At 35.2% G+C, this 13,442-nt stretch overlaps 1 protein-coding gene across 1 annotated transcript; it reads right to left on the bottom strand.

Annotated features, from left to right (window-relative positions):
• Positions 1 to 2,235: 2,235 nt before the first annotated feature.
• Positions 2,236 to 3,186, bottom strand: LOC122199942 (olfactory receptor 1044). The gene has a single exon (XM_042905335.1). It carries the CDS (start codon positions 3,184 to 3,186, stop codon positions 2,236 to 2,238), a length of 951 nt encoding a protein of 316 aa, XP_042761269.1.
• Positions 3,187 to 13,442: the final 10,256 nt, after the last annotated feature.

The following is a 13,442-nucleotide window of genomic DNA, read 5'->3' as shown; positions in this document are numbered from 1 at the left end:
GGACAAAACTAATTTACAAAATAATCAAATTCTAAGTGAAAATCATATTTTTCCTCGTATTAAAATTATATGACAAATCTTCACTTTTAATCTGAAGTTCTTAAATTTCACTTTATATAGTTTTCTGAATGTTTAACATTTTAAAATGAAGAGTAGGAGATCTAAATATTGTCAGTTTAAAAAAGGTTTTCATTCTGAATTTTTTTTTATCCTTTGCCTTTTAAAATCCTATGGTAATAGATTGATTCATCAATACTTTTTTCATCTTCTTAACTGCTGAGGAAACTGAGGCATATGTAAGCATACTAAATTGTCTAAGATCTTTTCATTCAGCAAATGTTAGACCCACTATTCACATTCGGGCTTGTAGACTACAAAGAATCCATGTTTGTTTTGTTTTGTTTTGTTTTTTGTTTGGTTCTGTTTTAGTATACTCTACACCCAACATGGGGATCCGAACTCACGACCATGAGATTAAGAGTCACATGCTCTACTGACTGAGCTAGTTAGCTCCCTCAATCCATGCTTTTTAATAGCACAGTGGTGGCACAGTGAACCCACCAGCTTGCCAAGGCAGGAGATTGTGAAGTCAAAGATGTTAATGATAGGCTTTTGGTATATAGAATATGGACTCACAATCTGCTGCAGGAGTTTTGTAAAAAAAAAAAAAAAAAAAACAAAAACAGGGAGCCACTGAAATGTTCAAATAGTAGATGAATGTGTTTCATGAAAAGATAAGGAAGAAACTTTTGAGAACCTTGGATCAGAGTAGCCCTGTATCTCTATGATCCATCAAAATGTATAGTAAGATCAAAAGTGAACCCTGACCTAAGGCAAGTTTAAATATGATCTTCTCTCTCTAGCTCTTAATAACATCCTAGTTTTTTGTCATTAAGCATTTCTATGACCCCTAGACTGAAAAAAATTATTAAATGATATGCATGAGTGGCAAACTAAAAATCATTCTCTATGTCATTAAACATTATAAAATTATTGTCGCATTTATTTGAAACAGATGCATGCATATCTATATCTATATCTATTGTATATTATATGTAATATCTGTATATAGATATTATATAATCTATACATCTGTATCTATATCTATGTATCTATATCACAGTTATCAGTTGTGTGTGGTAATCCTTATCTATATATTGCCCCCTCAAATTCATCAGTACAGCTGGAACTAGAACTCAGGTCTTTAGGTTCATAGAAGACCTGGTTGAAGGTCTTTAGGTTCATAGAAGACCATTATTGACGGTTACCCTTTCCATGTTGTTTAATCCTTAAGAAGACTCCAAAATGAGTATCATTGTCCTCATTTAATTGATAAGCTAGTGAAAGCCCACACACAGGCTACATTGTCCAATGGGTTCCTTTTGTTTTAAGCTATACCTTGATTAATAAGGATCAACTTACTGAAGGTTTGCCCACTATGAATCATATGATCCTTGCTACTGGCCAAATGTTTATGATGTTTCCATTATTTTAAGTATATTTATATGGAATGGATGATGCCCTTGGGATGCTATCCCTGAACTGCCTAATTATTATTATTTTTTAATTTAGATAATTGGAAAAAATATAGTGAGCTCTCATAGGCTTAAAAAAAAGCAGTTTACTGCTCTTTACAAAAAGAGTCTTTTAGTACCAAGCCAGGTTTACAGGTCAGTAGAAAGTTGTGTTAAATCAGTCACAAAGTAAAGTTAGGATGTAGTACTATTCTTTTTAATAAATGCAGTATGCTAAATTATAATATGGAACAGCTTTATATTGTCATATTTTTTCTAAGAAATTAGCAAGTCAGAAAAAGAATATTTATACCATGTATCTTTGCTTTTTATGTGGGATACTGGTAATGTAGCCAGAGATTTCTGAACTGGGAATTTCCGAGAGGTGAAAAGTCTGAACTTTTGTCCATGTTCTTCCTGCAACTAGTTATGTAGATAATTAGAGGCTTTTTCATTTATTTGAGAATTGAGAAAATCAGTACTTCACTATGGACCAAAAATTAATTAGTCTTAATAGATTTTCCATTAAAAAATGAGAATGGCTATAAATTCTTACAGTTGTTTTCACATCTAAAATCTCATTTTAAGTGAAAATATTTTGAAAATTTCATTCTACAGTGAACACATATGCAGAAGTTGCATATTAAAAACAGACATTCTGATAGTTTTTAAAGAGCAGACCATGAAGAAAAGCCTGTTTAGATTTACTCAAGTTACTTCCTTAATTTAATGAACACAAAGCCTGGTTTCTATTGACAATGACTTTCTTCAGAGCATCTTTCACCTCCTTGTTCCTAAGGCTGTAGATCAAAGGGTTCAACATAGGAATGATCACTGTATAGAAGACTGAGGCCATCTTATCCGTGTCTAGGGAATGGTTTGAGCTTGGCTGTAAGTACATAAAGATAAGGGTCCCATAGAATATGGTGACCGCCAGCATGTGAGAGCCACATGTGGAGAAAGCCTTGCGCCTGCCCTCAGCTGAGCGCATCCTCAGGATGGCAGAAATAATGTACGTGTAGGAGACAAAGACGACCAGAAGGGAAGAAATGAACATGATCCCAGCACAGACAAAGATCCATAGCTGTTTGGAGTGAGTGTCTGAGCAGGTTAGCCTGAGGAGAGGCATGTCATCACAATAGAAATGATTGATGACATTGGAGTGGCAATAGGAGAGGCGAAAGGTGAGGATAGTATGAAATAATGCAACCAGGAAGCTATAGCTGTAGGGAACAACCACAAGCTGAATGCAGATTCCTGGGGACATGACAACCAGGTAGAGGAGAGGGTTACAAATGGCCACGTATCTGTCATAGGCCATGGAAGCCAGTAGCAAGCATTCAGCGGTCATGAAGGCCAGGAAACAGCCTAATTGAGCAGCACATGCATTGAAGGAGATAACATTTTGTTTGTACAAGAAATTCCCAAGCATTTTGGGTGTAATGACAGAAGAGTAGCAAAAGTCAACAAACGCCAGGTTGCTAAGAAAGAAGTACATCGGTGTGTTGAGTCTTGAGTCTGTTCTAATGACTAGGATCAAGCCGAGGTTACCAACTACTGTGAAGAGGTAGATAGATAAGAAAACCACAAAGAAGGGCGTCTTTAATTCCTTTCGATCTGTGAGGCCCATGAGAATAAAATCCTTTACGTGGGTGCAATTTATCTGAGCCATATCTTTCCAAGGCTTCTGCATAGGAAAGCAGAGAAAAGAGTTAAATTCAAGTTGCTGCTCCTATGAGTAGTAATTTTATACTTTACTGTCTTGTGAAGAGGTTTAGTTGCCAAAATAGTGATTGTTAGCATATTGTGATTCTGGGAATGAGATGGAGAACAGAAAGAAATATATGCGGGAAAGGCATATTTCACTTCTCTCAAATCCATTGTCTATAGAAAGATGGGACCCATGGAATAGTCCACATTGTTGTCCCAAAGCTGACAGAAAACTAGTTTGTATTTTTTATCTTACTTTAATAATTTGTCACTTAAAGTCCCTTCTAGGTTGCAGAATAATCTTCATAGTTATATTAACAATTCAAATACTAAAAATGGGTAGAGAGGGTACAATGAGATGTTTATTGGTCTCATTTGATGTTGCTAGACCTTTATATAAAAACCATATTGTAATGCTCACTTTACACACGAGGAAGAGGAAACTGAAATAGTAACACCTGAAACAAAAACAGATGACTGGTCTGAGTATAGGTAGTTTGGTTTCACACTCGTATGTTTTTAACTCAGGAGACCATATCTCATCATTTTCAAATTTTGCTTTCTATCATACTGCCCACACATCGTTATCTCTGAAACATGAACCTACATGATCCAAGGGAATGAACCCTCACGAATTTTACAATATATTATGAATGAAAATAAACTGATATTTGCTTTCCAAGAGATTTGAAAATGTGTCTCTTTATAAGTCAATTTGTGTTTCTTTCAATTCTTTTTACCTTTTATTAAGGAAATATAAATTTAAATTATGTTTTTGTATTCATCCTCATTTTCTTACTTTAGGTTGGATATTTATTTTTCTTATTCATTTTGACTGACTTTCCTAATTGAACTATTGAACATCTAAATATAATTTATGGAAATCTATTTTAGGAAAGCATAAGAATTATAGAACTGTGTTCATACTGTTAATGTTAAATGTCATCTCTCTTCTCCTTTTCTTCTCCCTCTCTCTTTCTCTCCCTCTCTCTCTCTCACTCTCCCTCTCTCCCTCTTTCTCTCTCCTTCTATCTCTCTGTCTCATCTTTATACCTGAGAAATGAAAACAAATCTTTCTTAGATAAACTCATACAAACTGCTTTATACACTCTGGAAATTAAACAGGGAATAAATATACAAATCTAATAAAAACTTATGTTTCTTCAAATCTTATCCAGAGTTTACTAATAGCTCTTTTGTAGCTCTTACAACTATTATTCAACTTATCCAAAAACACATTTTAGTTATTTTTTGTTTGTTTCAATCAGTATGTTTATTGGGAAACACTGTGTGGTAAGTAAAAACTTTTAAGAAATACTTATTTACTTTAATTTTATCATAAATAAATTGTATATTCCTTTCTAAAACATTAATATTCATGGGGTTTTAATGTCTAATTACAGCAAGATGGAAATTGAGATAAATAAGAATTAGCAACCCATCTATTCCAGATACCTAATTTTCATATTAAAAATGAAAGTGGGGCGCCTGGGTGGCGCAGTCGGTTAAGCGTCCGACTTCAGCCAGGTCACGATCTCGCGGTCTGTGAGTTCGAGCCCCGCGTCAGGCTCTGGGCTGATGGCTCGGAGCCTGGAGCCTGTTTCCGATTCTGTGTCTCCCTCTCTCTCTGCCCCTCCCCCGTTCATGCTCTGTCTCTCTCTGTCCCAACAATAAATAAAAAACGTTGAAAAAAAAAATTAAAAAAAAAAAAATGAAAGTCAATCTAAGTAAAATGTTTTTTTAAAAGGAGAAAAAACGAGAAAGGGAAAATAATGGGGTGCCTGGAGGCTCAGTTGATTGAGTTTCCAACTCTTGATTTTGGCTCAGGTCATGATCCCAGCATTGTGGATTGAGCTCTGAGTTGGGCTCCATGCTCAGTGCTTAAGATTCATTCTCTCTCTCTCTTCCTCTGCCCCTCTCCCCCCCACACTCTAAAAAGAGGGGGGGGGGAGGCAATAAAATAAAATTTTTATTTATTGGTCTGCTCATAAAAGATCTTTCTGTAGACTATTAGCTTTCAGACTCAACATTTTTGTGTCACAAACCACAGAAATAAATAGTTATTACATGATGGCAATGAAATTAATAAATATATCCAGAATGATACTCTCATTACCCGGCATGCACTTACCTTGCATGTTCTTTTGTGTTCGAATAGAAACTGTTCTACATATCAGATGAAGAGTTAATACCCAAAATCTATAAAGAACTTCTCAAACTCAACACCCGAAAAACAAAGAATCTGGTGAAGAAATGGGCAAAAGACATGAATAGACACTTCACCAAAGAAGACATCCAGATGGCCAACTGACACGTGAGAAAATGCTCCGCATCACTCATCATCAGGGAAATACAAATCAAAACCACAATGGGATACCACCTCACACCTGTCAGAATGGCTAACATTAACAACTCAGGCAACAATAGATGTTGGTGAGGATGTGGAGAAAGAGGATCTCTTTTGAATTGCTGGTGGGAATGCAAGCTGGTGCAGCCACTCTGGAAAACAGGATGGAGGTTCCTCAAAAAACTAAAAATAGAACTACCCTATGACCCCGCAATTGCACTATTAGGCATTTATCCACGGGATACAGGTGTGCTGTTTCGAAGGGGCACATGCACCCAATGTTTATTGCAGCACTATCAATAATAACCAAAGTATGGAAAGAGCCCAAATGTCTATTGATGGATGAATGGATAAAGAAGATGTGGTATATATATACAATGGAGTATCACTCGGCAATCAAAAAGAATGAAATCTTGCCATTTGCAACTATGTGGATGGAACTAGAGGGTATTATGCTAAGTGAAATTAGTCAGTCAGAGAAAGACAAATATCATACGACTACACTCATATGAGTACTTTAAGACACAGAACACATGAACATAAGGGAAGGGAAGCAAAAATAATGTAAAAACAGGGAGGAGGACAAAACATAAGAGACTCTTAAATATGGAGAACAAACAGAGGGTTACTGGAGGGGTTGTGGGAGGGGGGATGGGCTAAATGGGTAAGGGACATTAACGAATATACTCCTGAAATCATTGCTGCACTATATGCTAACTAATTTGGATGTAAATTAAAAAAAAATAGAAAAATATATAACTACGAAAATATTTTAAACAAAGAATCTGTTTTAATTAATTGAAATATTACGGTTAAGATTCTAAAAATGGAATCATGATCTACTTACTAGTAGTTACAACACAGTTCCAAAAGCTACACGCTAGCATAACACACACCATCACCAATCTCACTAATCTGAGTAGATGAGCAACTTACCTGTAAACAGATCTAAGCAACACCTCCCATCCTGATCAATAAGCAAGACTGTGCACATTCCACCCTTTTCTTGGTTATGTCCAACTGCTACTCCCTTAGGAGCCTATCTCAATTAACTCATTCACTCTTTCAATAATATATATTGAGAACCATTCATTTCCAAGCACTACTGTCTGAAAACAGAGCAGCCAAAGAATGGGCAGTAGACTAGACTGGAAAGAAAGCTTTGCCTCAATTTCCTTTATTTTTCTGGTCTCTTTTCTTCTCAATTGTTTTGCTTCACTACAACACACAAAATTCTGACATTTGTACAGACAAACCATTTTACTTTGTATTAAAAGTAAAGCATGAATTATATTTAAAAGTATATGTAAACTTTTATAATCTCATCCCTTAATATTTTTATAATCTCAATTCCATTCAATTCTCTCTACCAGCAGTGGACATCCATTGGTCCAGTTAATCAAACTGGTCTCCACTTGTCAATAACAGCATGCCCTTCCTTGCTTCTCTACTTTGTTCTTGCCATTTCCCGTGCAGTAAAACCTTGGTTTGCAAGCATAATTCATTCCAGAAATAGGCCTGTAATTTAAAGCACTTGTTTATCAAAGTGAATTTCCCTGTAAGAAATAATGGAAACTCAGGTGATTCGTTGTAAAACTCCAAAATATTCATATAAAAATGAATTATAATACTGTCATATAATACAGAATAATAAAGAAAATAAAAAATATAAAGACAAATACAATTAACCTGCATTTACCTTTGAAAACCTTCTTGGTTGATGTGAGGGAGATGAATGACAGGAGCGTTATTGTCTGGGACAACTTTCACTATAACTAACGGAACCACTGCTATCTATTGGCTCAATGGAATCTTTTTATTTTCCTGCAACTTTAACAAAGAACTTATCCAATGATTTAGAATGAAGCAAAACATTCCCAAGTTTAGTCTTGTATGGAAAAGCAAAGGACTGTCCATAGGTGCTTAGAAGTGACAAATATAAATACACTATTATATATATATATATATATATATATATATATATATATATATAATATAAATACACTAGCGCCAGTTGTGAGCTCCATCCAACGTTCTGAAAAATCACTAATTTCTTCCAGACACCAGAGCCTGAGACTGAGCATCCAAGCATGGGAGATGATCACCCACAATCCCGCAGTGAAAGAGAGAGAGAGAGAGAGATTGAAGATCCTTTGGCTTATTCGTGATCATGTTACTTTCAGCATCACGTACTGCTTGCATTGCAAGACATCACTCATTTATCAAATTAAATTATTATAAATGTTTGCTCATCTTGTGGAACACTCACAGAACAAGTTACTTGCAATCCAAGGGTTTACTGTACTCTTCTTTACAAGAAAAATGGATGAGGAAAGGAACATTCTTTTATCCTTAATGCCTGTTGAAACGTCATCTATTCTGTGAAGAGCTACTTCCCATGTTAACATATTTCATATTTTTTTTCTAGAATCACTTGACACATAATTCATTTATAGTTCTCGCCACGTGTATAACGACCATCTGTATCCATACATCTTCCCTTTCTAGATGTTAGTTAGACATTTTAAAATTGAGAGCCATGATGGTTTTTTGTCATTTCCTAGTGCAGTCTCTTCTACATGTTAGATAATAAAGAAATAAATAGTAACATTCGGTTAACTATTTTGAGATTAATATCATAATAATTATATTTGAATATTTCTTCTTCTTATTCTTATGTTGCAGTCATTGCTTTGGAAAATATTTCTAAAGACACACTGGTGACCTTTGTCCAATTTACTCCCCACTAATCCTGCGTGAATTCTCTAGCTATAATAAATGCAGAGACATAGTTTTGGCATAGATTATAATCTGATAAATCACGGGCCTGATTTTTCCAAATTTCTTCAGAGATTCTGAACTGAAATTTTTATTTTCTTTAATCTGAAAAGAAATTATATATATGAAATAAAATACATATAAAATATATAATCTAAAAATAAAAATATGTATAAATAAATATATATTTAAATCCAAAAAGAAACACATATAAATATAAATATAAATATAAATATAAATATAAATGTAAATGTAAATATAAATATAAATATAAATAAATCTAATGTAAAATCAGAGAAAACAGTTTACTTTTATTTTAAAAATGCACTTGTCCATCATGTTATACTCTATTTAATTAAAAAAATTTTTCACATTTATTTATTTGAGAGAGACAGAGCATGAGTGGGGGAGGGGCAGAGAGAGAGAGAGGGAGACACAGAATCCGAGCAGGCTCCGGGCTCCCAGCTGTCGTCAGCACAGAGCCCAATGTGGGGCATGAATTCACAGACCGTGAAATCATGACCTGAGCTGAGGTCAGATGCTTAACCGACTGAGCCACCCAGGCACCCTCTACTCTATTTATTTTTTAAAATTCTTATCTTGAGCTGCTACAGGATTGTTAATAAGTCAATAAGTCAAAGCCCACCATTTTGAAATATATTCTTCTTATCTACCCAGGTAGAAGGTGCTCTCTTTCTTCACACAATGGGTCTGAATAGCAGGTGACTGCACGCATTTATTAGTGTCTCTGTCCCAAAAGATCTTGCCTCACAGCATGATGCAAGCAAGATTATTAGAAAAATTACAGTCCCTGTTCAATTGATACCTCGAGAAAGCTTTGAAGGTTTATTGATGTGATTCCCTGTTTGTAAAGAACTGCATATCTATATCTCTGCCATTAGTATAGTATTATTGCTCTAAGGTTCTCCTAACTCTTAAAATATTATGATTAGTTAATTTTTAAACATAATTTTTGTGGTAGTAGATGATTAGTGGCAATCTTTGAGATTTGCTTTAAAGGGCAAGTGTGAATTACATTTTTAAAACTCTCATAACTTCCTGTGAGATGAGTATCTATTTCCTTTAAGGGCCTCCCCCTTAATACTGTATGCACAGGGCATTTGGTAAAAGCTCTGGGCATTAGTTTCCACCCTAGTCACTTTGACCTAGATGGTGAATAAGAAATATGTTGCCAATGGTGCATGGGGAATGAAGTGTGGATATGTGAATTTTATATACTGGCTATGAATTTAAAATTTTCTCCTATCCTTTGAGCAAAAAGTTAACTATAACACTGGGCTGCGATATAATGAAGAAGGGGATGGAGTCTTACATTTCTTTTCCATGATGTATTAAAAAGACACTGTGAAGGAGAAAATATAGCAAAGGCTTAAAAATCACATGCTGCTTACATTGTGTAAATGATGATCAAGCTAGGGAAAGATCAAGATAGGAAATTGTATATGCTTGAACTACATGTTCCAGATATTAAATAATACTTTGAATGTATACTGCCTTTTTCTTCCTCGTCCCTGTTTGGGGAACACATCTGGTACAATTGGCTAAATATCCCATCTCTACTTGTGTCTTGTTATAAAACGCCGCGACTTGAGGTTTGGTATTGAGATGCTTGTCCATTATGTACAGTACAACACTTAAAAACAAACTAACAAAATCCTGAGGAGCAGTGATTCTGAACAAGGCATTCAATGCTGAATGTAATTAAAAGGACACTCTTACTAATGAATCAGAAATATTTGTTTATTTTTTAAATGTTTATTTATTTTTGAGAGAGAGAGAGAGAGACAGAGTATGAGCAGGGAAAGGGCCGAGAGATGGGGAGACACAGAATCCGAAGAATGCTCCAGGCTCTGAGCTGTCAGCACAGAGCCAGATGCAGGGCTCGAACTCAGGAACCATGAGATCATGACCCGAACCAAAGCCGGACACTTAACTGACTGAGCCACCCAGGCACCTCTGAATCAGAAATATTTAAAGAGTATGGGGCACCTCGGTTAAGTGTCTGACTACAGCTCAGGTCATGACCTCATGGTTCCTGAGTTCGAACCCCGTATCTGGCTCTGTACTGATAGCTCAGACCCTGGAGCCTGCTTTGGATTCTGTGTCTCCCTCTCTCTCTGCTCCTCCCCCATTCATGCGCTGTCTCTCTCTGTCTCTCAAAAATAAATAAACATTAAAAAATAAAAAGAAATATGTAAAGAGTTCAGAAATTACATTCGATTCCTCAATTCTTTTTTTTAATCTTAAAATATTGTATCAGGTAAAACAATTAAATAAAATACAACGGATAGAAGACATTTTATAAACGGTCATGGAAAACCATACCTACATTTTATATGGGAGTCCAGAAACTTTATCCCATGAATCCTGCAGGTATATTTACCCGATGGTCCTGCTTAATGTCAATCCATACCTTCCTATTCAGACTTGTAGCAATCACTGTCAGTATCCATAAGTATTTCATGGCTTAGCTCCTCCTAAGCATCCATTTCCTCACTCATGTCTCATCACAAACAAGATTTATAAGGCATAGTGTCTGCGAATAAATGTATAATAAAACCATGCTCAGTGAACAGAACTTGGCTGATCAGACAAGTGTAGTAAATTAAGGATTTCCATCTTGTAACATTAGACTAGATCAATAATATTTTAACATCAACAGTGGGTGCATACTAAAAGACTCTACATGGGACGCCTGGGTGGCTCAGTCGGTTAAGCATCTGACTCTTGATTTCAGCTCAGGTCATGATCTCATGGTTCAAGAGTTGAAGCCACGTGTCGGGCTCTATGATGACAGTGCAGAGACTGCTTGGGATTCTCTCTCTCTCTCTCTCTGCCTCTCCCCTGCTCATGTTCTATCTCTCTCTCTCAAAATAAATAAATAAACTAAAAAAAATAAATTAAAGACTACATAATTTTATTCTTTCCTATTATTTAGTGGATCTATACACTCCCATACCTAAGTTCAGGGTAATAAGAAGATTCCAAAGGACTTTGTGGTCTCCTTGCTTACTAAAGCGTCTGCTCTAGCTGTCCATTCTAAAACTAGGACCATTCATCAATAATTTTACAACAAATTAAAGGAAACAAGGGACAATGCAAAGTATCCACTAAAGGCTTTGTCACGATGTTAGTATAACTGATAAAAGAAAACATTTTCGGGGAGCCTGGGTGTCTCAATTGATTAAGCATCTGACTCTTAACCTTGGCTTGGGATTCTCTCTCTGCCTCTCTCTCCCCCTACCCCACTCCCTCTCTGTCTCTGTCTCTCTCAAAATAAATAAACTTAAAAAAAAAAAACAACATTTCTCTGGGATGCCTCATATTTCTTCTCCCCAAATTGGGTAGTTTTGAAAGAATTTAACTTAATTAGGAAGGAAATTAGTAGGGAAGAGTTTAAAAAAGATTTGGGGGCAGGTAATCTAAGGATACCTCAATTATAATTCTTTCATGTCTATGAGTCTAATTTTGTTTTGTAGGATTGCATTTCTTTTCTTATATCATAATTCTTATGCCTAAATATTTAGTGCCTATACTTGAAGAAGATATTCAACACTGGAATTCATTTATAAGTAAAGTGAACATACCCAGAGCAGGTTAACATGATTTTCCATATACAGGCATACCTCAAAGATTTTGAAGGTTAGGTTGCACACCACTGTTATAAATAAAGTATCACAATAAAGCAAATCCAATGATTTTTTTTGTTTTCCTAAGGCATATAAAAATTACGTTTACACTATACTATAGTCTATTAAGTGTGCAATAACAGTATGTCTAAAAAACAATGTACATAATTTAAAAAACTTTATTGCTAAAATATGCTAACCATCAATGGAACTTTCAGTAATTCATAACCACTGGCCACAGATTACCATAACAAACGTTTGGAATATCACAAGAATTACCAAAATGTGCCAGAGACACAAAGTAAGCAAATGCTTTTGGAAAAATCATGCTGCTAGACTTGCTTGAGACAGGGTTGCCACAAACATTTTTAAAAACAAGAATGTCTGTGAGGTGCAATAAAGCAAAATGCAATGAAATGACAGATGCCCATATCTCTTCCAGTTTAGTTCTTTGACTATTTGTCAAGACTCATTCCTAAGGGTAAGTGTGGAAATCAGCCATAGAACTGATTAAAATATGGATTTATTGACCTTTTTCTGGTGATGCTGGTTTAATAGGTCCATAATACAATCTGGTTACCTCTATTCAAAATTGTACAATAGAGATTGGTGTATACTCACTGATCAAAAACTCTCAAAAAACAGCAAAAAAGTCTATTACAACAACAAAAATTTCCCTCTAATGATACAAGGAATTCTCACAAACATGATCCCTGGAATGTCTAATGATATCAAGTACAGGACATATATTATACACAATAAAGAAGACTGAGAGAGTAGGGAAAAAAGAAAATCCTCCAGTAAATTTATGAATCAACACGAAAATATTAATGACTGTCCTCTGGGTCTTTCACTGGAAAGTTATATAAATTATATTAATTTCATTAAAATAATTTCAATCAGGAGCGCGGGGGGCGGGGTCAGTTGGTTAAGTGTCCGACTTCAGCTCAGGTCATGATCTCACAGCTGAGGAGTTCGTGCCCCGTGTTGGGTTCTGTGCTGACAGCTCAGAGCCTGGAGCCTGCTTCAGATTCTGTGTCTCCCTCTCTCTTTATCCCTCCCCGGCTCAAGCTCTGTCTCTCTCTTTCAAAAATAAATAAACATTAAAAAAATTAAAAATTAAAAAAAATTTTAATTAAAAATAAAATAAAATAATGTCAATCAGATTTAGTGTTCAGAATGTAAATTCATCAGTATTATATGTTTTTTTCAATCAGACAATAGTAAGGAGTTTTATTTTAAATATATTTTTCAGTTCAATTTTATTCACTTGGCTTTGAAGAGGATTTTAACTATCTGGATTATAGTTCTTCAAAATGCAGTGATCCACTATACCCCAACGTACCCAGGCACAAAGCAAAAACAGAAACCAAAGGATAAGAAGGATCAATTTACTTCTCTCAGCTGTATTTTATTACTTTGTTCAAGTTTATTTACTTTTTT

This window comes from Panthera leo, chromosome D1, assembly GCF_018350215.1.
Source record: "Panthera leo isolate Ple1 chromosome D1, P.leo_Ple1_pat1.1, whole genome shotgun sequence".
Taxonomy (NCBI): Eukaryota; Metazoa; Chordata; class Mammalia; order Carnivora; family Felidae; genus Panthera; species Panthera leo.
This window is presented reverse-complemented; position numbering and strand designations above follow the sequence as displayed.

Coding starts and splice junctions, on each gene's coding strand:
- LOC122199942 (XM_042905335.1), bottom strand. CDS start 3,186: ATGGCTCAGATAAATTGCACCCACGTAAAGGATTTTATTCTCATGGGC.